Source organism: Cololabis saira, chromosome 16 (genome assembly GCF_033807715.1).
Source record: "Cololabis saira isolate AMF1-May2022 chromosome 16, fColSai1.1, whole genome shotgun sequence".
Lineage (NCBI taxonomy): Eukaryota > Metazoa > Chordata > Actinopteri > Beloniformes > Belonidae > Cololabis > Cololabis saira.
In genome coordinates this window covers 22,647,375-22,670,728 of record NC_084602.1, presented here as the reverse complement: position 1 = coordinate 22,670,728, position 23,354 = coordinate 22,647,375, and the positions used below count along the sequence as shown (strand labels likewise).

At 38.4% G+C, this 23,354-nt stretch overlaps 2 protein-coding genes across 3 annotated transcripts in view; one reads left to right on the top strand and one right to left on the bottom strand.

The window, feature by feature from the left end:
• tdrd9 (tudor domain containing 9) overlaps positions 1 to 23,354 on the top strand; it is a 41,285-nt gene continuing 17,931 nt past the window's right edge. The window contains exons 1-20 of the mRNA XM_061744205.1: positions 1 to 50; positions 14,664 to 14,737; positions 14,858 to 14,925; positions 15,409 to 15,630; positions 18,145 to 18,267; positions 18,764 to 18,844; positions 18,930 to 19,094; positions 19,562 to 19,665; positions 19,763 to 19,876; positions 20,054 to 20,138; positions 20,212 to 20,269; positions 20,417 to 20,521; positions 20,608 to 20,705; positions 20,801 to 20,932; positions 21,578 to 21,740; positions 21,920 to 21,983; positions 22,244 to 22,307; positions 22,390 to 22,434; positions 22,891 to 22,944; positions 23,135 to 23,251. Of these exons, the coding sequence (XP_061600189.1) occupies positions 14,671 to 14,737; positions 14,858 to 14,925; positions 15,409 to 15,630; positions 18,145 to 18,267; positions 18,764 to 18,844; positions 18,930 to 19,094; positions 19,562 to 19,665; positions 19,763 to 19,876; positions 20,054 to 20,138; positions 20,212 to 20,269; positions 20,417 to 20,521; positions 20,608 to 20,705; positions 20,801 to 20,932; positions 21,578 to 21,740; positions 21,920 to 21,983; positions 22,244 to 22,307; positions 22,390 to 22,434; positions 22,891 to 22,944; positions 23,135 to 23,251 (1,929 nt within the window). The 5' untranslated portion in view covers positions 1 to 50; positions 14,664 to 14,670. The remainder of the gene's footprint in view (positions 51 to 14,663; positions 14,738 to 14,857; positions 14,926 to 15,408; positions 15,631 to 18,144; positions 18,268 to 18,763; positions 18,845 to 18,929; positions 19,095 to 19,561; positions 19,666 to 19,762; positions 19,877 to 20,053; positions 20,139 to 20,211; positions 20,270 to 20,416; positions 20,522 to 20,607; positions 20,706 to 20,800; positions 20,933 to 21,577; positions 21,741 to 21,919; positions 21,984 to 22,243; positions 22,308 to 22,389; positions 22,435 to 22,890; positions 22,945 to 23,134; positions 23,252 to 23,354) is intronic.
• On the bottom strand, positions 7,044 to 11,961 carry rd3l (RD3 like). 2 transcript variants are annotated; one of them, XM_061743737.1, is made up of 3 exons: positions 11,613 to 11,961; positions 9,298 to 9,640; positions 7,044 to 7,895 (listed from the first exon to the last, which is right to left on the bottom strand). In XM_061743737.1, the coding sequence occupies exons 2-3, from the start codon at positions 9,609 to 9,611 to the stop codon at positions 7,532 to 7,534; spliced, it is 678 nt and encodes a 225-aa protein (XP_061599721.1). In that variant the 5' UTR covers positions 9,612 to 9,640; positions 11,613 to 11,961; the 3' UTR covers positions 7,044 to 7,531. The 2 variants fall into 2 exon arrangements, with proteins under 2 accessions (XP_061599721.1, XP_061599722.1); XM_061743738.1 differs by having other exon boundaries at positions 9,298 to 9,529.

Here is a 23,354-nt window from a genome sequence, read left to right as displayed (position 1 = left end):
GAAAGATGCGACGAAGCAAGAAAGGATGGGAGGCAGTCAAAAGAGACGAGGTAAAAACGAGCAAGCAAAGTATTTAGTAAGCACGTTTGGGCACATGCCGCGCTAATGAGAGAGCAGGCCTTCCTTTTCGTTACACTTCGTTACAACTACAGCCTTCATGGGAAAAAACTACTAAACTCCACTCTTTACTTATCTGCAAAAGGCAATAAAAGGCAGTTTAGCGTTTTCTAATTTTATTTTTGAATAACCATATAAAAACTTTTTCGAACATGACGGAACTGAAAAATATTTTTAATAATTGAAGGGTCATCTACCACAGTGTTTCTCAACCCTGGTCCTCGAGGCACCCCTGTCCTGCATGTTTTAGATGCTACCCTGCTTCAGCACACCGTGATAAAAGTACCTGTGTCATCAACAGAGTTGTGCAGACCTCGGTGACAAGCTAATAAGAACCATTAATTAGAATCAGGTGTGTTGGTGCAGGGAAACATCTAAAACATGCTGGATAGGGGCCCACGAGGACCAGGGTTGAGAAACACTGATCTACCATACCAGTGGCTAAACTGCGTTCTAGATGTTTCCCTGCCTCAACACAACCCTGATAGACAATGCTGTGTCACCAACAGAGCTGTGTAAACCTTGATGACATGTTGATGATGACCAGTGATTAGAATCAGGTGTGTGAACCCCTGTGTGTGTGTGTGTGTGTGTTGTGTGTGTGTGTGTATATATATATATATATATATATATATATATATATATATATATATATATATATATATATATATATGTGTGTGTGTGTGTGCCTTCTATACTTAAAGCAGCACTATGTAACTTTTCCACCTTAATATAATATTTCCAGACTCATTGTGATGGTACATCAACTAATGACACCTCTGTCATGGTCTGAGGGGTCTGTATCACCTTCACTGGCACTATGTAACTTTGAGGTGCATGGTAGGAACCCTGCCACACTAAAAAACTACACATTTTTTACGGCTTTGACTGCTTTACGGTAGGGCTGTTCGATTTTGCCCAAAAATAAAATCTCGATTTATTTTCTCTCAAAATCCGATTTTCGATTACGATTATTTTGTGAATTGACAAAAGGCAAAGAAATTATTTCAAATATGCTGTTTTTTTATTGAACATTTGCCCCATTGGGCTTTAAGTGCAAACTTTGCTCTTATTAAACCAAAAATGAATGAATAAAGTGCAAAACTCTGTAAAATAAGTTGAAAAAAAGTTTTAAAAAATATAGTAAAATATAATGTTTTATCTCTGAAAAAAAAATCAGCAAATCAGCACTTGCAAACATACAGTAAGTTATATTTCCAATTAAATAAAACAAGACATTTTCTAATTAAACTAAACTGGGTCTTTGCATGCTAAATAATAATGCAACCCATGAAGGAGGTAGAGGTGTGTAATGTCAGTCATTACATTTGCTATTCACATTTGCAAGTTTTTTGCAAGGAACACGAGCCGGTCTACCGCATCTGGCTTGAGGGATGCCCAGTGGCATGTTACAACGCCCCCTCCTACACTAAAGAGCCTCTCCCATGGGGCACTTGTCGCAGGTATTGAGAGGTATTTCCATCAATCATTAATATGGTATCAATCATTAATATGTGTGCAGACAAGGTTAAAAAAAAAAAAAAGTGAAAAATCAATTTTACGAGTTTCACGTTTTAACATCGTTCTAATTACATAATCGCGATTACGATTTAAAATCGATTAATCGAACAGCCCTACTTTACAGCATACGTCACTTCCCCCTCCTTCCGATTCGTAGTCGAGACGAAAGCTGGGCGGGACGTGGAGCGCAGAGCTCAGCAGAAGCTGGTATCATGGCCGAAGCAGCGAAAAATCAGAAGAAAATAAAAGTTTTATCGGAGGAGGCGAAAAAAGGAAACGGGAGAGTAACAAGCTAAATGCCCGGACAAAAATTAAAAAACATGCCCGGAAAAGAATAAACATTGGCCCGGCGTTCACTCGCTGGCGTGAGATGAAAGACGAGGAGGATGTCCGACAAGAGAGAAAGAATTGTTACGATACAAATGTAAATGTAGAGTTCTATGTTCAATAAGAATCAAAATTAGAATGTTTTCACATACAGGGGATTCGTCTTGGGTTCTAGTATTTTTCCTGAGAACTGTAAAATTGTGCAAGGCTGATCTGCAAAATATAAGGAATGGGCATTCAGTTATTCACAGGTTATAAAGTATTTTTTTATTTTGTCAGTAAGTATGTTGGACTACTAATTTTATTAATTTAAGTCCCTCTAAAAAACGTGACAGGAAAAAGATGCAGTAGAAACGCTGAAACAGGACAGGGGGACGGGGTGACTTTCCTAATAAAACCAAGTTGAACTTAGTGATTTTCAACATCGTCATATTATATTGTTTGCGCCAAAAATAGATACATTACCTCTTCGCTATCCATCCTGCAAACGACCACTGAAAACAGAAAAGTAATTTTGAAAGTCCGTCCCGTCTTATTTCATTTACTATCAAAACAAATGCACGCGACGGGGACAGGATCTTTCCGGCAGTACGTGCTGGTGTTCATGGGAAATGTAGTGTTCTTTCTGGTAAAGCACTACCGCTTTTGTCCAAAGGAGCCGCCAAACTCAACAAAAGCTGAAAGTTACATTGTGCTGCTTTAAAAGTCGCTGATAGCCACCTTGGGCCGGGGCGTCACAGCAGGGTTAAATAACCCTATCCACATATAAAATCACCATAATTAACTTAATTTTCCTTTTTTTTTGCACTGTTTCTCTTTCTCGTACTGCGCTACCTTTATTTTCATTCCAATGTATATATTATATATTTTCATTCCAATGTATATATTATATATATTCTTTTTTTTTTTTTTTACCCTTTCCCTGCATGTGTGTGTTGAGTGTAGGCTGCTGCACAAAGCGAATTTCCCCATTGAGGGAGGAATAAAGTAGGGCTGCAACTAACGACTATTTTAATAGTCGACTAGTCACCGACTATTGAAACGATTAGTCGACTAATCGGATAATTAATAATTTTTTCTTAAATTTAGTATGTCACTTTAATTATGTGGCAAATGATAATAAACACGAGAAAGATGGGTACTTCAATGAAAAATACAGGACTGTCTCAGAATATTTGAATATTGTGATAAAGTCCTTTATTTTCTGTGATGCAAAAATGTCATACATTCTGGATTAATTAGAAATCAACTGAAATATTGCAAGCCTTTTATTATTCTAATATTGCTGATCATGGCTTACAGCTTAAGAAAACTCAAATATTCTATCTCAAAAAATTTGAATATTCTGGAAATCTTAAACTGTAAGCCATAATCAGCAATATTAAAATAATAAAAGGCTTGCAATATTTCAGTTGATTTGTAATGAATCCAGAATGTATGACATTTTTGTTGTTTTAATTGCATTACAGAACATAAAGAAATAAATAACACAATATTCTAATTTTCTGAGACAGTCCTGTAGATATTTTATTCAACTTTGCCGCTGTTCATACAAAACGTTAAGAAAATGTCCTATTTAAAACCAAGGACAGGCAGTGATCAGTCAGACATAAATCCATGAATGAATAAACATCTATCCATTATTTTTCATTTTTTAAGGACAGGCAAATGTGTTATATAAAAAATTAAATGTCTCATATTTTTTCTGTATCAAGTGGGTGAAATCGGTTCTGGATGGGAGGACATGATCTGGGTTGAACTGGTGTTGTTGAAACCCGTCACTCAGACCCGACGTGCTTTCTCTTCAAATGCTTGTGCATTACCAACGTGCTCCCGTGATAAGCAAGGTCTGCTTTGCAAACCTTGCAAGTAATCTTTTTATTTACCGTATCGAGGCTAAAAGGCTCCAAAACTTTAGAAGTTTTGTTACATGCAGCTGCTACAGGACGGGACGCCGTCATTCTGTTTACCCGCTACCGCTCGGCAGAGACGCTATCGCGCATGCGCGACTCTTGGCAGAGAACGTATTGAAGTGAGATGCCTCACTCCGTTGGAAAAACACGTCTGGCGACTATTGTCGACAATGGAATTCATTGTCGACAATTTTGATTATCGATTTTTGTCGACAACGTCGACGAATCGTTGCAGCCCTAGAATAAAGGACAATCTAATCTATAATCTATTTTCAAGGCTTTTGGTTTTTATTATGAAGACATTTTTTTTATATAACATACTAGTGATGCACCGAAATGAAAATTTGTGGCCGAAACCGAAACCGAAAATAATAATAAACACTTGGCCGAATACCGAACAATACCAAACATGGTTCTTCGCAGTTTTTCATTTATTTTGCCAATTTTTTCACCATTGCATAAATCAAATAAATTTGATTTAGGCATGCTTTTAAAAGAAAAAAATCTTTTACAAAATTACAAGGTAGAAAACATTTGTTTAACATAAAAAACTGAACATTTTTTAATTTCCCAGCATTTCTTAAATATTCCAGCAAAGAACAATAACTTAAAATAAATAAATTAGCAAAATACATTTTCTGGCCATCTTTGAGCTTACGTTAGGCTTAACTGACTGAACATTGTAATATTAGGCCTTAAAACAATAAAAATGACTTAAAGCGCTCAGGGTTTTTTATCATTTCAAATGATAAATCAAACTTGTAGTGCTGAAAGACTTTGCAGATGTGCCCCCTCTAGATATTTGAGCAGAACATGCATTGCAAACAGCTATTCTTGTATTATTCTTTACCACTCTAAAATACTTCCACACTGCTGACATGTTTGCACCGCACCATTTCACTCCACGCTCTTCCACGTTTGATTTCCTCATCTAAACGTACCAGTAATAGATTGATTTATGTTGTTTTGGTTCCACCTGCTGGTGAATGTTAGGTAAAATTCTTATGTGGTTAGTTTTTGGTTGGCCAACGATTTATGTGGTGCGCAACCATTACGGGAGCGTTATGTGGTTAGTTTTTGGTTGGCCAACTATTTATGTGGTGCGCAAACATTACGGGAGCGTTATGTGGTTAGTTTTTGGTTGGCCAACTATTTATGTGGTGCGCAACCATTACGGGAGTGTTATGTGGTTAGTTTTTGGTTGGCCAACTATTTATGTGGTGCGCAACAGTTACGGAGCGGCCAGTCTATTTATATTACAACGTCGCCGTTATTAATTGTTCAGCTTTTTTCCCCACTTATTCCACCGAACACCGAAAGTGTTTTTTTGCCATTTTCGGCCGAACAATTTCGGTTACCGAACAATCGGTGCATCACTATAACATACATATGTCAAATCGCTGGACCTAGAGGAGCTATCCATCAATTACAACAGCGCGTTTATTAGCCTAATCAAGAGAGCACATGGCTCAGATCACGGGACATGCAGAACCTGAACGCTGCACGGCGAGTGGTAAAACACGCATCTATCCATCCATCCATCATTCATTCATCCATCCATCCATCCATCATCCATCCATTCATCCTTCATGGCAATTTAAACCAAAAATTAGCAAAAAAACCTTGGGGGAGCATCGGGAAGATTTTAAATAAGAGTCCCAAACTGGCGGGGGGCCAGGATCTCTTTTCTGGGTTGGCCAACATAATTTTGGTTGGGCCTTTTAATTAATAACACTCACTCTCTCTGTTAAAAGTTAATGTAGCTCACCCAGCAATGCAGTTTTTTACTTTCCAGTTAATCTAACATCCTAAATCATTAAATGACCTCATACCGATAGCCTTGACTTCACTAGTTATGAAGTCTTTTGAAAAGCTAATCAAAGCTGAACTGAGGAAAGTCACTGATAATTTGATTGACCCATTGCAGTTTGCGTACAGGTCCAAAAGAGGGGTCCAGGACGCCACCATAACTTTGCTAAACTATATCTATAAGCACCTTGAGAGTTCCAATAATCATGCCGGACTGATGTTTGTCGATTTCTCATCCGCCTTTAATTCAATCCAGCCTCATCTCCAGAGACAACTTTGGTCTGAAAGACAGTATTGTTGGCTGGATCTTAGACTTTCTGACTTGCAGAACGCAAAGTGTCAGAGTAAATGGGCAGCTCTCCGACTTATCAGACTCAATATATAAGAAAAGCCAGCAGCGCCTTCTTTGTCTTCGAAAACTTTCTAAATTCCAGGTCGATTCTTCCCTGATGACTATGTTTTATCGTTCTTTCATCTAATCTGTTATAACTTTTTCTTTCATTTGTTGGTTTCAGTCTTTGAAGGTCAAAAACAGAAATTTGCTCGATAACGTTGTGAGTCTAAGCAGTAAAATCATTGGGTCGGCTCAACAAACTTTACAAGAACTTTATAACAAACAGCTGATCAAGAAGGCAAACTCTGACAATGTTGTCTGATTGCTCACATCCCTTACACAAACAGTTTCAGTTTCTACCATCAGGTACTGCTTAGACTCCCTTTTGCAAAGACAAACAGATACAAACACTCCTTTGTTCCCTCCGCTATTGTTCTTTTAAATGCCGGAAGGAAAAGATAGTGGGTGAAAAAGCCTTCCCTCTTAAGCTTAGGTCTATACTATGATGTGTAACCTATTGTAACTTATTATGTATATTTTATGTACATTTAACATTGATTGCTTCTCCTGTCGCGAAACTAATCGCCGCCTTGGGGACAAATAAAGTAATTGATTGATTGGAATTTCATGGTCTTTTTCTGCAAACTTTCTCCGTTCCTGGCATTTCTTATGGTCTGTTGCAAGTCCCCCACTTTCTCCTGAGCTTCAGTCAACTTTAGTAGACTATTGCTTTGGCTGGTTCAACCAAATATTAAATTTTTTTGATCACTTCAATTTGATGTATAATGTCATTCCTTGTTTCTTCGTTTCCTAGTTTATTTCACAAGAACATCCGTATGCGGCACAAAAGTCAATTTTTTGTCAAACGCACAGTCGCACGAGTACCGATCTGACCAGTCTGACTGCTCGCCAGAAACCCCGGCCCAAGATTGTGGCTGTGTTGACATGCGTGACAGGTCTGAATGCAGCATTTACGCGTATTTTATTTATAGACAAAAACCAAAGAGACTCAATAATTGCTGAACTTGAAAAAAAGCTTTATTAAATACATTTTTTCTCCTTAAAGAGATCTGCAGCTTCTGCTGTCTGAAATTGACTTATTTCGCAACTAAAGACTTGTCAACTGTTATCCCCCCTCCTTGCTTACATAATTTTTGGGGCTCTAAAAACTATGATGAAATGTCACACACATGTATCTACTCCCTTTGAAAAACTCTTACAAGCTAACATTTCGTTAGACTCAGAAGCATTTCTAGCATTCAATATAAAATCCCTGCATCTACCTGACATCATATCTTTAGAAATATATTGCCAGCTGTAAAGACCAACTAGGGTTTGTCATCAAGACTACTTAAACCACTTGTTATCCTAATCTAATGTTAGTTTCACATCTGGTCACAGGTAATATCTACAACTGATACAAATTGGTCTATTTATTGGATATTTGGTCTCCATGCAGTTGTGCAGTTTTTTTTTCTTGTTTTAAACACATTTAGTAAAGAGTGTATTCTCACAATAATGTGCTGTATGCTTCTGTTGGCCTGTGAGTTCCTTCATGGTAAAATGGAAAGTCCCAGTCCCTGTGGGGTGTGAATGAACCTGAATGCCTTGTGGCCCAATCCACATATCCAGAGATGGTTGGGATCTCTTCTCTCAGGTGGTCTCCGCAGTTGGGAACTGTGGGTGTGACGAAGGCCTGCTTTACTTTATAACGCCTGGTCCAAGCCTCCATCAGTCGGAAATGTGTTGGCTGCACTGAGAGGTTGTCCTCGTGATCATATTCTCTTTGGCTCATGAAGTCCATCAGGACCTGCTTGAAGACACATGACAGCTCCCAGGGCCTTATGTTGTTGGTGGCCAGCACTTGACGAAATCTGTGGAAGTAGGTTTTGGAGTAGTTAAAATGGCATACTATGCCAACAAAAAGGGCTTAGACAAAAGTACATTTTCAAACGCATTTTGTTCGTAGGTATTTCAATCTGTATTTCAAGTCTGTATTTTACCCACTGCAAAATGTGCCTTTTTTATGTTTTTTTTTAGCTACTGGCTCCATAGTTTCTAGGATAATGTATGTAGTAGTGCTGGGCGGTATGACCAAAAATTTATATCACAGTATTTTTCAAAATTATATCGGTTTCACGGTATATCACAGTATTTTTTTTTCATGCACAACTGGGTGTTAACCACATTTTCTAATGATTTGGAAAGGAATTGCTGCAGTAAATTGGCTAAGAATGGCCTATTTTACTGTCATAAGGAGGAAATATTGTAGAAAAACATTAATGTCCACACTAGTATAAATACAGGTTTGCACGGCCTCACAAAATGATGCCGTTTACAATGAGGTGGCGGCACTTATGATTCTAATGAAATGAGAGAATCAGTCAGACATTACTTAAAGACTTTAAGTGTTGTCTGACTGATCTTTTACAAAATTACAAGGTAGAAAATATTTATTGAACATAAAAAAGTGAACATTTTTTAATTTCCCAGCATTATGTTGTTTTGGTTCCACCTCCTGGTGAATGTTAGGTAAAATTCTTATGTGGTTACTTTTTGGTTGGGCAACGATTTATGTTTGTGGTGCGCAACTGTTACGGGAGCGGCCAGTCTATTTCCTTATATTACAACGCCGTTATTAATTGTTCGTTTTTTTCCCCACTTATTCCATCGAACACCAAAAGTATTTTTTTGCCATTTTCGGCCGAACAATTTCAGTTACCGATCGGTGCATCACTACTGCTAAACAGTCCCCTCACAAACAGTGTCCAGCGCCGCGGAACGTAGCGCTGCGCGGCGTTCCCAACATTGTGTACGCTACTAAGAAAAATAAACACCGGTATTCGGTATGAACCGGTATACCGCCCAGCACTAGTATGTAGGACATAATGTCATCTGTTCACATCAGTGCTGAATAATGATGACCTTTTAATCTCTTTTTTTACGGCTAGTAAGTAAATGGTTCACAGTACTGCTCATCCTCGTACTCTTAAAGCCTATTTCCATATTAGAGAACAGATGAGTGGACACCCTAGCAGTCTTGCCTCACTCAGCCTTACAGGGCATCTTTCACCTTCTCATGTTAACACCCTACATCAGCTGTGTCTGTGACAGTAACACATAATGGCTGTCTTGGCAGCTTGCCCTGCTTCCCTTTCCCTTTGGGTCTTTTCTTCTTAGCTTACTGTCAGCCTTTGTGTTGATGCAGTAGAAGCTAGAAAGTGTTGACAGCGTATTAATACGAGGAAAGAGCAAAGTATGGAAGCTAAGAAACACCTGGAGAGGACTGTGGCTGTGTGGAGAGGTGGGATCTGGGCACACAGGAACTCAAGCTGTTGTAGCTCCGATGAAGGAATGAGGGTACGTAACCTGGGGTACTTCTGAAACCAGTGGAGACCTAAGGCGTTGTGGGCCAGCCGGTGCCCCCGCTCCAGTTCTCTTGCCAGCCGTTCTCGTTCTTCCATATGCCACAAGAGCTCTGTTATCAGCATACGACTGGGCACAACCCCTGAATTGTTCAGAGATTGTGTTTCAGCGCGAGTTTGCACTTTTGTCTCTTGCGACCATTTCATCCAGCCGAATAGAGGCATAATACTCGTTGCAAACAAACCTTTAAAAACTGGAAAAAAATAAATAAAATGTAAGTCTGGGGGCCGAAGCCATGACTTTGACCAAAAAAAATCAGGACGACAGTTTAAAAGATGTACAATTGTATTCAAACATACTGCTCTCAAATGTTGCTCATTCTGAAACTGGGTTATACATTCAGCTTAAAAGAGAATTGATATACTACAAATATAAGACAACATCAAAATTATGTGTTTTCATTTTATGTGGAATGCCTTTAATAACTTGAGTTGTAAGTTTAAAGGTCAAAGATGAATGTGCCGTAACTTATGTGACCTCTGGTCCCTGCCAGAAGCATAATCAGATTTTAGTCACTTACAAAATAGTAAAAGATGAGTTGCTGTGAGTGTGTTTTCCCCTTGCTGATTGATCCAGCACACTTGCTACATGGATTTCAGGTGCATTACATTATCTGAAGTGTCAGAGGTCAGCCTCGGCCTACACAAAGTTTGTGAATCTTTGCATTATTCAAGGTTGAAGAACAGGGGCCTCATTTAAAATGGACTGCGTAGGAGTCATACTAAAAGTGCACGTACGCTCAAAAGCCGAAAATGCCGGGCGCAAAAAAAAATCCGGATCTATAAAACCACGTGCACGCAGACTTCCACGTAAGGTTCTCTTTATAAATCACAGTCCAGCTGGAAGGCTGCGCACGTGAATCCGCCTGGTATCCCGCCCTCTACACGCCCACTTTCTACCGAAAATGGAATAATTTTGCATATGAATGAGCCTGCTGAGCATGCGCAGTGGCTTCCTGCAACCTGTTTGGCTTCAGAATGAATGAATGAACGTGTCGAGCCACCGTGCCACTGAATTTCACTGAGATCTGAGATCTAGATGTTGTTGATGAGGAGGAGGACAGGAAAACCACATTATTTTGTGGTAACAGTAAAAGTAGAAAAATAAATAGTATAAAATAAAGCGAGTGAGTGGCAGCACGCCGTTGCTGCGCGGAACGCCGTGACTTCCCCGGTGCAACAGGGACACACACGTCCCCCCGTCTTTTCAAAATCATGTTTATTTTCCCCTTACTTTTTACAGTTTAAAAACTAACGGTAGGCTCAGCCTTAAATTGCAAATTATCAAGACACTGTATGAAAGCGATACGGGAACGGCCCCGCAGCCCCGCTTCACCGCCCCCCCTCCTCCTCCTCCCCTCAGAGCGGCTCAGGGCGGGTTTATGGTTCTGCGTGACCAACGCAGAGCCTACAGCGTAGGTGCGCGTCGCCGCGTACCCTACGCCGTAGGCTCTGCGTCGTTTTAACGCGGGGCCATAATTTAGGCACCATACACCCGCACGTAAAGGTTTCACGCGCCCGTAAAACTCATATATATGAAAACAAATCTGAGTCCCTTTAGGGAAGAAATGAGGGGCTCCGTGGGGCTCCCTAAACGCAGCCCCTCATTTGTTCTGTCCTAAAGCGGTGAAGGAGGTTCCCGGCGTGTCCTGCACCGCGGCTGCAGCTCCAGCAGCACCAGAGTCCTGACTGACAGCTTCACACACAGAGGAACACGATCAGCGCTATATTATTTTATTTTATTGTTTTATTATTTTAAGTCTGATATATTTTGTGATATGTGATGACATTATTAAGAGTATGACATGAATCTGGCTTCATTTCACCACCTCAAACCCTGCGTCGCCAGTTCCCCGTGTCTTAAGTAAATTCTTACGGGAGGGTCCTAGTTGCCGTAAAGATAAGCAGATTTTTCGGTTAGTTTTTTCTTTTTAGATCCGAGGATTTGCGTAGAAGGTGGCTTCCGCAACTTTCAGGCGCTTTTTCTGCGCAAGCAAGCTTTATAGATGAGGCCCCAGAGCATTTTGGGTAATGGATTGTTATTCTACTTTTTATAATAAAACAAAAAAGTACAACATTTAATATGTGCCTTAATAATCTTTTGGCATTATTAGGAAGAAACTATCAGACAACAGTCAGAAATTCAAAGGAGAGCTCTATACTTACGGATGAAAAAACCACTGGCTGACTCTTGTTAGACTGCTGAGATTTGGTAAAGATGAGCCTTTCACTGAGTGCAAACTCTGGCTTCTTTCTTTCATGGATCAGTCTCTGTAAACTTTGCTCCTTCGCCTGCTGTCGACAACGTCCCTTTGTTTCCAATTCCAAATTTCGGCAATAGTCGCCTCTCGTTTGGGTGTCCGAGTATTCTTTTTTTCTTGTAGTTATTCTCTTGTCCTCTCACTTCTCCTGTCATGTAGTTTTTACAAGAAGAGTCACACACTGCTAACTGACTAAGAGCTGTCACCTTTCCTATCTTTTCACCCCCTCTCTTCTGTGCAGTGTGCAGCTTTGTTGTAAGGTCAGCTGCTTTGTAGCTTGCACGAATGTGTGCATTGGAGAGAAAGAGACCATGAGAGTGCATGTGTGTGCACAAGCCCGTGGGTGTGTTGTGTTTGAGCTGCTCTTAGTACTGTCAGTTACCACTGTGTCTACTGTTGGAATAAAAATCTTCTGCCTGCTCTGAGTGCAAGAGGCACACACAACTGGGATTGCTCCTCGGGCTGGAGCACAGTGCTGCTGCCCTGGTACAGCTGTTCAGGGGGGAAAGTTAAAAGAAATTGTGAAGAGGAGCAAAGTAGGAATTTTGATAAATAGTAGGTTTGACACAGATGTAGGTACATTTGTCTAAATTAGTTTTTTTTATTATTAATGAAAAGTACCTTTACTTGGCATAGGATGTTTGTCGTAAGTTGTAAAAAATAAAGGGCTGCAATTTCATCGGGCTATCAAATTCAAACTTAATCACCATATTTTCTTAATTCAAAAACATTTGATGGATCCCCAAATGGAAATTGATTAAATCTGATTAATGAATTTAATCATCATATATCATGAATTGATTCTTAATTCCAAGGGTAACTTCATTTAAACGGCTTGTATACTGTTATACTGTGGGATTGGTTTTGACCAGTATTGGCAAAGATTGGTTGCTGAAACTGGATGGTATTTTTTGATATATTCTTTTGGTTCAGTACATGTATTGAAAGCACAGCCTTGAAAAAATATTTTATAAATTTGTGGAATTTTAGGTAAATGTATCAATTTATAAGCTCAGAAATCCTGTCCCCTCCCATCAATAAGACAACCTCATGAAAGTCAGAGGGGAGCATTTTGTAAGTTTTATAGTTTATAGTTTAAGTTAAAGCAGAATATACCAGATTTGCTCTATTTAAAAAAAAAATTAGTTTCATTATAATTTGAAGGAATAATTGCTTACTTTTATAAAGCGTCATCTGGCTTAAATGTACTTCTGTGCCTGTTGTCACCAAAAAATGCTAAATGTCCTCTGTTCTGCTTTAATGTATGCAGTTGATTTTAAGTTTGTACAGAAAAGAAAATCATATTTTTCCATAATTTGTATTAGGGCTGGGCGATATGGCCTTTTATTAATATCTCGATATTTTTAGGCCAGGTCACGATACACGATATATATCTCGATATTTTGCCTTAGCCTTGAATTAACACTTTGATGCTACAATCAAACCACAATGATAATTCTATATCTACATTAAAACATTCTCGTTCATACTGCATTAATATATGCTCATTTTAAACTTTCATGCAAAAAGGGGGAATAAGTCAAATTTACCAAAACTGTATTTATTAAACAGTTACTAAGCAGTGAGTGGCACAAACATAAAAAGTGTCATTTCAAAATAGAAAGTGCACGTTGCATCGCTCTGATTCCCGGTCAAAGAACATCTGCTAAGAACATCTTCTGGTCCCGGTTTTACCTGGATGACCAGGTTTCACCTGGTTTTACCTGGTTTTACCAGGATGAGCTGCTCTGAGCAGGAGGGCCATTAGAGCACCTTTATATTAAATTGTAGGTGCAGGGACTGCAATGTTTCATCCTCTCCACCTTTACTTTGCATCACTTTCACTTATTGTTAGAAATATTACGTCATATAGTCTTGTTTGACTTTGTTTCAATGATAGTGATTGATATCATGTGGCCACATTTAAGCAACACTAGGTGACGTTTCTCAGTTCTGAAAGAGAAAAGCCTGAATTATGGTCCGCGTTAAAACAACGCAGAACCTACGGCGTAGGGTACGCGTCGATGCGCACGTACGCTGTAGGCTCTGCGTTGGTGTAACGCGGGACCATAAATCAGCCTAAAGGCTCGGCTGCGCGTGTCGCGCTCTCCACAGAGCCGTTCGCGTCGTGCGAGGAGAAAACGTCCCCTCCCGTCTTTACTAAGCCGGTTAGCTTTGAAAAGAGTCCGTCGCGCGTAGCAACCGCGCAGATGAGCTCACGGCGCAAACAGGCCGAGTTTGGGAAAGTTAAAGTTAAAGTTAAAGCGGGGAAGTGAGCGGCGGTCCCGGACTGCAGCGCTGACACCAGCAGCTGGTCGGGGGCCAATGATAATGCACACACGACAGCACGTGACTGACATGTGTAACAGGGTGCGCTTGTTTTATGTCTCAGAGAAGGAGAGACGAGACGAGAGAGCGAGAAAAGTCTGTCATTTAACGCCCGCGGCTAAATGCAAAATGCCTGAAAATTTATACTCGAATATGCACGATAGATTCATTTTGTACATCGCACAGAGTAGAAGCCGAGATACATCGGCTATCCTCGATATATCGCCCAGCCCTAATTTGTATTGAGTCAGACCTTCAAAAGGATTGCAGTTGGTGCATCTTTAGTTAACAATTTTATTTATTTTTGAAAACTGTAACCGACTTTGTGAGGTTAATGTAGTATATGCTATCTTCAAATGTTCTAATTTAACTTTTTGTCATGTTATGAGAAAACAGGGGTATAAAGAGTTCACTAAACGGTTGATGTCATTGATGATGAAACTTATTTATGTGTACATCAACCCAAATCAAAAACGAGAGCCCAACTTGATTTCACAGACTAGTGGTTTGGTCTGTGACGACTTACATTGGACGGAGCATGTTTTTCCATAATTTGGAATACATTTAAGATTCTAAAAATATGCAAACATGTTGAAAATGTTTATTCTTTTTCCCCTTTTTATTGTAGCCAAGCAATGCCTCCTGATGAGGGAAATGTCAACTCTAATGGAGCAAGACTCCAAAAACCAGAACCTGCAAATTGTAAGTATTTTATCTTTTGCTTTTTCTGTTTGAGATACATCTTACTCACTCACTTGCTAGATTACAGAGCTTTTATTTATTTTTTTCTAACATCTTGTGCATTAAATTCTGCGTCCTTAGGCACTGTTCCACCTCCACTCACCAGCTACGAGTACCCATGTTTGCCCATAACCAAATACAGACAAAAGGTAAAACTTGGCATTCATGAGCTTTATTCATTTGACCACACAGCCAAATAGGCTTATAGTGCACTCTCAAAATCCTGTAGTTCTTCTTCTTTTGGTCATTTTAGAGTTTGACTAAAATTGTCATCATGTCCTCAGGATACTAAAGCTTTTAAGCCTTAGTGCTTCTTCAGGTTTATATGGCTGGGCAACAGCCAACTTCAAATTTGACAGTGCTTTTGTTGAGTAATAGTGTAGTGGAAGATCTCTCTCTCTCTCTCTTTATATATATATTTTTTTTAGCAAATGTTGTCCTTTGAGCAGCACTGTCTTAATGCAGATTATAAACTCTCAATGTTTTGTTTTAAATTAGCTGTATCTGGGTTATTTTATAACTTATTTTCAATGTCGTTTTCTTTTTAATTGCAGATATATGCAATGTCTAAATTTGATTTCTTTTAACTGTGGTTATGCTTGTGCTTGATGTTTGTATGTGTTTGCTTCCAGCTGGTTTCCCTCATAGAAAACAACTCTGTTTTGATTGTTCGAGGAGCCACAGGCAGTGGCAAGACCACCCAGCTGCCACAGTACATTCTGGACCATTACAATGAGAAAAATGCCTCGTGCAACATTGTGGTCACCCAACCACGCAAAATTGGAGCCACAAGTATTGCTCGATGGGTTGCCATTGAGCGGAAGTGTACTCTGGGTAGTCTGGTAGGATATCAGGTTGGTGCAACATTTGGATGGAGTTTATTTTCTTAAATAAACTCCTACATACATACACACCTAATCTATTTTTGTCTCTTTAGTGCCTTTTTGAAGCACTTATTCACTTAACTACATTTAAATTGACATAAATTGACTTTTAAATCATGAATTTACATCACATTACATTTAGCAGACACTCAACCACATCAGCACTGTTTGATTTTAAGCGAAATAAAAATATGGTTCTTGTAACTTGAAGAACACAATTTATATGATATGGAGCAAAATCATTTAGCTTATTATGCTGTTGATATAAAACTAATGGTGACAAAATGAGGAAAAGAAAGAAGTTGAATTGTCATTATTTATGTGATGGCTAATCTTAAGTTATTCACAAATTGTGCACATAAAGCAGACATCAAATCTGTTTCATCATTCGTAAGTATCTGTATGCATGTATTAACAGCTCTTGAGAGCTTCGTTGCTATGAGGTCTTGCTGTGTTGTGCAGAGCAATAAAACAGTGTGTCTAATAATAACTGCAGTCTCCTCCGCTTGGTGCAGACCTAGGTAGTTAAGGATGATGTCACTGACAGTGGGAGAAATGATAAACAGTCCATCAGTGTTGGAAGAAAATACAGTTCTTATGCAGCATAACCCGAACATCATGTTCTGATTTGAATACTGAGGAGAAACATGTTTGTATTTATTGTGTGATACATCAGCATTTGTAAATGATTTTTGATGATTTTCAGATACACACGTACTGTGTAGTTTTCAGATATTTCCCCCAATACCAGCCATAAATACAACAGCAGATATTACTTTCTAAGAAAAAAAAAAGTTAAACCACAAAGCAAGTGCAGAAGGCTCTGGTTGGGAACTAAAATTTCCGTAGGCGTGGATTTGAAATGGCATGCAAGTTGGCAGTTGGAAAATATGCAGTCAGACTTGGGATTTATAGTTCTGGGTACAGCTATCATAGCATATTATTTGCAAAAACCTCAGCCACTTAGAGATAGAAGCCTCAGACAATGACCTTATTGTGAAATTACACGGCCACAAGAAACAATTGGATATTTTTCACTGATTGTTTTACTTGGATGCATGTACTATAAGGCAAGGCAAGTTTATTTCTATAGCACAATTCAACAACAAGGTGATTCAAAGTACTTTACAAAGACATTAAAACATAAATAAAAAGCATGGTAAGTGTCAATATAAGTATCAGTCATGTGCAAAACTTTGTACCACCTTTTTAATCCTTGGTTTTTGTTAAAAATTCAAATATAATACGAATCATCTGATCTTATTCTTTATTATTAAATGCAACTTTAGACCTCTTGAAACGCAACCTTAGTCTCTTGAAACACCAGTCGTGCAATTGAAATTTCTGGGTGTGGTATTATTGCCTTAACAACCCAAGACACTAAAAGGCGTGGTGAATTATTGGGCTACAAGTTCTTGTTGGCAGATCAATGCTGTCAATCTTTTCTGAAGATATGTCTTAAGTGTTCACCTCAGGTTTAAAGGGAAAACGATTTTGTTGAATTCTTGTTAAAAGCACATGTTCAAAAGGAGGAGTTCGGATATCATTTTCAGCACCAATTTTGCACTTTAATCAATGTTTAGGCCTCACCAATGCAGGATAAGATTATTTTGTAAAAGTTTTACTAATGTTTTAAAGGACCATTTTTGATGCAAATAAATGCGAGTTCACAAATTTAAAAAAATAAATTAAAAAAATGCAACCTTAGATAACAACAGGTAACTCATGCTATAATTTATTGGACAAAAATTTTGCTTAAAGGAAAATGTTAGGTGGGAAATATTAAGTACCACCATGATTCAGTAGCTTGTACAGGCATTTTTTATTGGATGTACAAGAAAAATTGACCTTCAGAGAGCAGTAGTTATGTACATTATGTGCTTATGTAGAACTCTCTTAAATTTCCGTCACAGCATTTCAATTTGGCAGAGGTTTGGATTTAACTATGACGAATGATTAAGAACAGGAAAGGTGTTGCTGAAGGATTGGGTAGAATAAACTTTCTTTTTTTTTAGATGAATTTTTATTCATTCATTTATTTTTTTAAATTACCATTTCCACATTGTTGAGGAATCAAAAATTACTTTCGTAAGACCTTTGCTTATGTCTTTCCCATTTGGCATTTTGTTAAACTTGAATGCTCCACAAACTGCCAAAATGTCTGTTTTTAAAGCGGTCCGCTGCCTTTGGTTAATTCATCGAATGCTGATGCTTAAAAGCAACTGGCTGCAGTTTATTTTAAATCCTATCAAAGTAAGTAGCAAGTTAGCAAGGCCATTATCATCATTACTATTATTTGACTCAATTCTGTTAAATAAAAAAAGTGATATCTTGTCTGGGTTATATCATAATACAAAGATCCTTTGTGGTCAGATGACTCATTTTATTTTTTACACGAAACACATAGGCTTCGAAGAAAGTGGTACTAATTTCTGCACGTTTCTAAATGCCAATTGATGATTGATTTGTTTTTTGTATTTTTAGGTTGGGCTGGAGAAGTTGGCCACTGAGCATACCAGATTAATCTACATGACTACAGGAGTTCTGCTGCAGAAACTGGTTTCAGCCAAGTGTCTCACAGAGTTCTCCCACATTTTCATAGATGAGGTGCATAAACATGACTATATATATATATATATATATATATATATATATATATATATATATATATATATATATATATATATAGGATTGCATTCAATGAATGTATTGGCTGTTGTTTGTTACTGTTCAGAAAATTTCTAGGTTTGTTTTTTTAAATTTGACACGACATTGGCATATCAACACGGACTACAAAGATCAAACCAAGCTTGCAATTTTTACTGTTATAAATGTGACAATACTTGCCAAATACATTCAAGTGTCCAGGTGATGAGCTCCTGGAATGCACTACTGTGTTTTTGTTAAAATTTCTGTCTGAAATATTTTTTTAAATCTTGATTTTGAGCTTAGTGCTTTGTGCTTAAAGTTTGATTTTATTGATCTGTTCGGCAAAAGCCTTTTCTTTATTCTTAGTGGGAAAACTGAGAAGAAAGAATTAAAGATACTATGTGGATTCAAATCCTGATAATATAGTATTTTAATGCTTCTGCCTTTGCCCAAGGTTCACGATCGAACTGAAGAAATGGACTTTCTGTTGCTGGTTTTGCGAAAACTACTTCATTCCAACTCTTGTTACGTTAAGGTAATTGTTGCACCAAAGTTAACATATTTTAGTATATCATTTTCACTATCCCTCATAAGAACGTTTTTTTTTTCCTTCTTGTTAGATAATCCTAATGTCAGCCAACATTAACTGCAAAGAGTTTGCTGAGTACTTTGCCACCCCCATCCATGGCAAAATGAACCCTGTCTATGTGTTTGAAGTGGAAGGGGCACCCCATGCCATTGAGGAATTCTACCTGGATGATCTCTACAACCTGGTTCCTTACAGGGTAAATGGAGAGTTGTAGTTGTTGATGCTGCTGTTAATGTTATAACCCAGCTCATTCAGGGTTAAAGGGGAAGCATTGAACCACATGAAAATGGTTTAAGTAAAAGCAATTTATCACCAGGAGGGAACAGCTACAAAACAGCATCAGTAGATATTACAAATAAATAGAAAACAGAGATTAAATGAAAGTACAATTTAACATAAGTAAACGTGGTTCAATGTTATGGTTACAGGAACTTTTAAGACAGCATAGTCATCAAAAGTGTTGAACATTTACCTGTTCAACACAACACACCTGGATGACTGGAGAGCCCAGTTTAAACAGAGGGCCCACGTCAGTCATTGGTTGGGTAGGAGGAAGACGAGCCCACGCAACCATCCTGGCCGAGTTACAACACAGTGTAGGTCGCAATCCAGAAACCTAAAACAAGCCAAAGATTTAATGTTGGAAATTTGTGTCTTAACAAGGTTGAGTTACCTAATCCTGAGAACCCGAGCATCTCACCTGAAATGTACAATCTTGCCATCACCCTCATCCAGAGCTTTGATGAGCTGGAGAGCAAGGATTCGAGGTGAGGTGGAAGCATGTTGGGGCATTTTTTTGCTTAAATGTGCAAATAAAAAGGTTATGATCTGTTTTCCCCCTTTGTTGTATATTTATGTGAGTAGCAACACTGAGAGTGAGGGTAGGAAGACGGAAAGGGGCAGTGTCTTGGTTTTCCTTCCTGGGATACATGAGATAAGCTATATGCAGGACGCCTTGACCAAGCTGCTTTACAAAAGGTGAGCTCTGGAATGTACCTGATTCTAATGTAGCTGCATAATGTTTCCTTTTATTTTAAAATATAAGATTTTGACAAGCTTAGGGTATTAAAAACATGAACAAGTTTAACAAATAGCTTTTATCTCATTATGTCTGCCGAACTTTAACTTTATGATGCACGCGCTGTGGCGGCTCAGATTGCAGGTTTATCCTCTGCACTCTACAATTACTGTGGAGGAGCAAAACGCCGTGTTCATGTCTCCCGTCCCTGGATACAGGAAGGTAAAATATGCTGCTTTTATTCTACATTTAGTTTTCCCTGCCTGCAAACCTGACAATCACACTATCTTTACAGGTGATCCTTTCCACCAACATCGCAGAGAGTTCGGTGACTCTTTCAGATGTAAAATACGGTTGGTTTGATTATTTATTTATTTTTTTTTCCCTTTTCTCTGCTTGTTTTAATTCCATTCATTTATTGTTTACCATATTTTTGGTTGGTATTTTCGCAGTTTGTTTGTATGTAAACATACAGTTTATTTCATTTTTTCCCCCCACAGTGATTGACTTCTGCCTGGTTCGTCACTTGGTCTGTGACCCAGATACCAATTATCGGTCTCTGTGTCTGATGTGGACATCCAAAACCAGCTGCAATCAGCGCAGAGGTGGCACAGCTACAACACAACTTTAATTGCATAGAGTTGTTAGTTGTTCCTTTCGGTTCTCCAACAGTAAAAACTTTTCCTCTTAGGTAGGGCAGGTCGAGTATCAAAGGGCTATTGTTACCGTCTTGTGACCAAAGATTTCTGGAGGAATGATATCCAAGAGTACATGGTCCCTGAGATGCTGGTGAGGAGAATTGGAAATAGTTGTATTTCTCTTAATGCTGTTCAGAACCTAAAGTCCTTTTAAAATCTGCTCCGTGGTTTTTCCCTTCTCCTCAGCGTTCTCCCCTGGGTACCATCATTTTGAAGGTGAAATTGCTGGACATGGGGGATCCCCGCTCCCTCCTCTCCACAGCACTTTCCCCTCCCAACCTTGATGATATTGTTAAGACTGTGCTGCAACTCAAAGAGGTCAGTAAATTAGTCCAGATTGATGATTCTTCCTGAGAGTTATTGTCCAGTCAACTGTATATGAATATGTGGTTGTATTGTTTGTTTATGTGGGGCATGTAAACAGCCACAGAGCTCTGTCACCATGTATTAGATGACTTCTACAGCAGTCGGTTTGCCTCAGTTAGTGTTAGGTGACATCCCAATAGGACAGCTTTTTTTTTTTTTTGGAACTTAATTTTTATTTAGTTTTCAACAACAATACACCACATACATTTACTTCTTTCGTTTTCCTTTTTTCAGCTGCATACAACATCTGTACACATTATACTTAAGTATTAAGCAAATAAAACAACAGAAAAACAAAAACATTATTATTCACTCCAAAATATACGTATAAAATAACAAATCCATAAATTAAAAAAAAAGAAAAAATGGTAAATTCTAAAAAAAAAAAGAAAAAATGGTTAAGTCAATAGGACAGCTTTTTGTTTTAATTTCTTTGGTTAAGAGAAAAATAAATGTATATCTTTATGATTTTTAAAAATGTTTTATTAGAACTCCACATATCCGGATTTTTCTAAATTTCTGAAGACTTTCATGTGTTTTAAATTAGAGGGTTAGTGATATGAATAGAGCTTGATGTATGGATGTTGCATCCTTCAGATGGGTGCGCTGTCTGTGAGAATTGATACCAGAGGTCAGAATGAGGATGGTGAGCTAACACTCCTGGGCAAAGTGATGGCCCACTTGCCTGTGGACCTGTGCCTTGGGAAGATGATTGTCCTGGGCCAAGTCTTTGGCTGCCTGGATGAATGTCTCATCATAGGTAAGTCTGTCATTGCACTTCTGGGAATGGAGCTATTGCAATTGCTGTGTACATTTTTACATTTGTGCATATATAGTTAGGTCAACAAATCTGACTATACTACAGTCTTTAAAAATATAGATTGTATGCATGTAACATGTTTTTATGCCTGTTTTAACAAGAGCGTCATTCTTCCACAGCTGCTTCGCAATCTTTGAAGAGCTTCTTTGCTTTTCCATTCATGCAGCAGCTGGCAGGCCACAGGTGAGCCACATCTAGTAGTGGCACTGCAGACTTACTGCCACTTTATGCAGAATAAATGTACAGTATATGGCTATTAAAGTCTATGTGATTTATCATGTTCAGTGTTTCTTTTTAAGTCTGTCAAATAAGATTATGGAATGTGTTTTTTGCCATTTTAATGAACTACAAAAAAGCCTGCCAGGTGTGACATTCAGAACACTTGCATGCTGCAATAGTCATGGACTTTGTCTATTGTATTATTTTCTGTACTTTGATTTCAGGAGCAAGCTGGGTTTTGCTCGTGGCACACCGAGCGATTCCATCGCTTTTGCCAATGCCTTCAAGGTGATACTCATTCAGCATTAAGTTAATACGATTTACATACATGGCTCTTATTTAAAACTATTATCTTGTTTATTTTTATTAGGTATGGTACTCTTCCAAAAAAGATGGCCATTTTAGGCAACCAAAGGTAAATATAACAAGAAAAAATATTCTCAATTAAAAAAATTACACAAACATCTAGGTTCAAATTTCTAAGACCAAACTGAAAATCCTGGCATCATTTTAGTCTTGAAAACAGGCATTGAGTTTGAGAGTTGGAAGATGTTGTCAAGAACTTGTACCATGTTAAATGAAGAAGAAACATTTCAGATTGTTCACCTGTCGTTCTACATCAGATATTAGCCAATTTGTGACATTTACGGTGTTAACACCTTTCCAAAAAATGTTATGCTTTTTCCCCGAGTCAACATCCTTCCATCCATGAGACCTACAAGTCCTAATGAAGTTCTTTGAGTTATTTAATTTCAGATCAGCATCAGCTTCTTCATCTTCCTTAGTTTTAACAGAACATTTGCAGACCTTTGAAAACCCCTGTTATCTTGTCTACTCTTCTGTTAAATATAGGGTTTGTTTTTCCTCTTAGGATGAGCTACACTGGGGAAAAGAGAACTTCATTCAGATCAGAAGGATCAGGGAGGTACAAATGATGTAGACAGCTGGGTCACATAAGTTTATTAACAACGAACTTTGTACATGTCCTGTTGAAATCTTTGTCATGCATAATGTAACAAGTAATCTTGCAGTCGACATGAGCTGATACAAAATGGACTGCTTTGCGACAATCAGATATGCAGTGTAGACAGCGTATAACTTTACTCGCTGTCCAGGTTGCTCAGCTTTATGAGGACCTAAAGAAGCGTGTGTCGCAGTTCAACATGCATGTTGCAGAGGACAGCCAATCATCAGACCACTCTACAACACACAAGCAGAAGTTCATCCTTCAGGTTAGTTTTTGTTGAATATTGATGGATGTTGGTTTCCCGGGGTCAAAGTGCTAAGTTGTATAAACCTCAAATCTTCTTTAAAGGGGACCTATTATGAAAAACA

What these genes read in the sequence shown, in the direction of transcription:
- rd3l (XM_061743737.1), bottom strand. Translation starts at nt 9,611, where the DNA reads ATGCCTCTATTCGGCTGGATGAAATGGTCGCAAGAGACAAAAGTGCAA. An exon ending in ACAGCCACAGTCCTCTCCAG is followed by an intron (nt 7,896 to 9,297) that starts GTGTTTCTTAGC and finishes CTACTTCCACAG; the next exon opens with ATTTCGTCAAGTGCTGGCCA.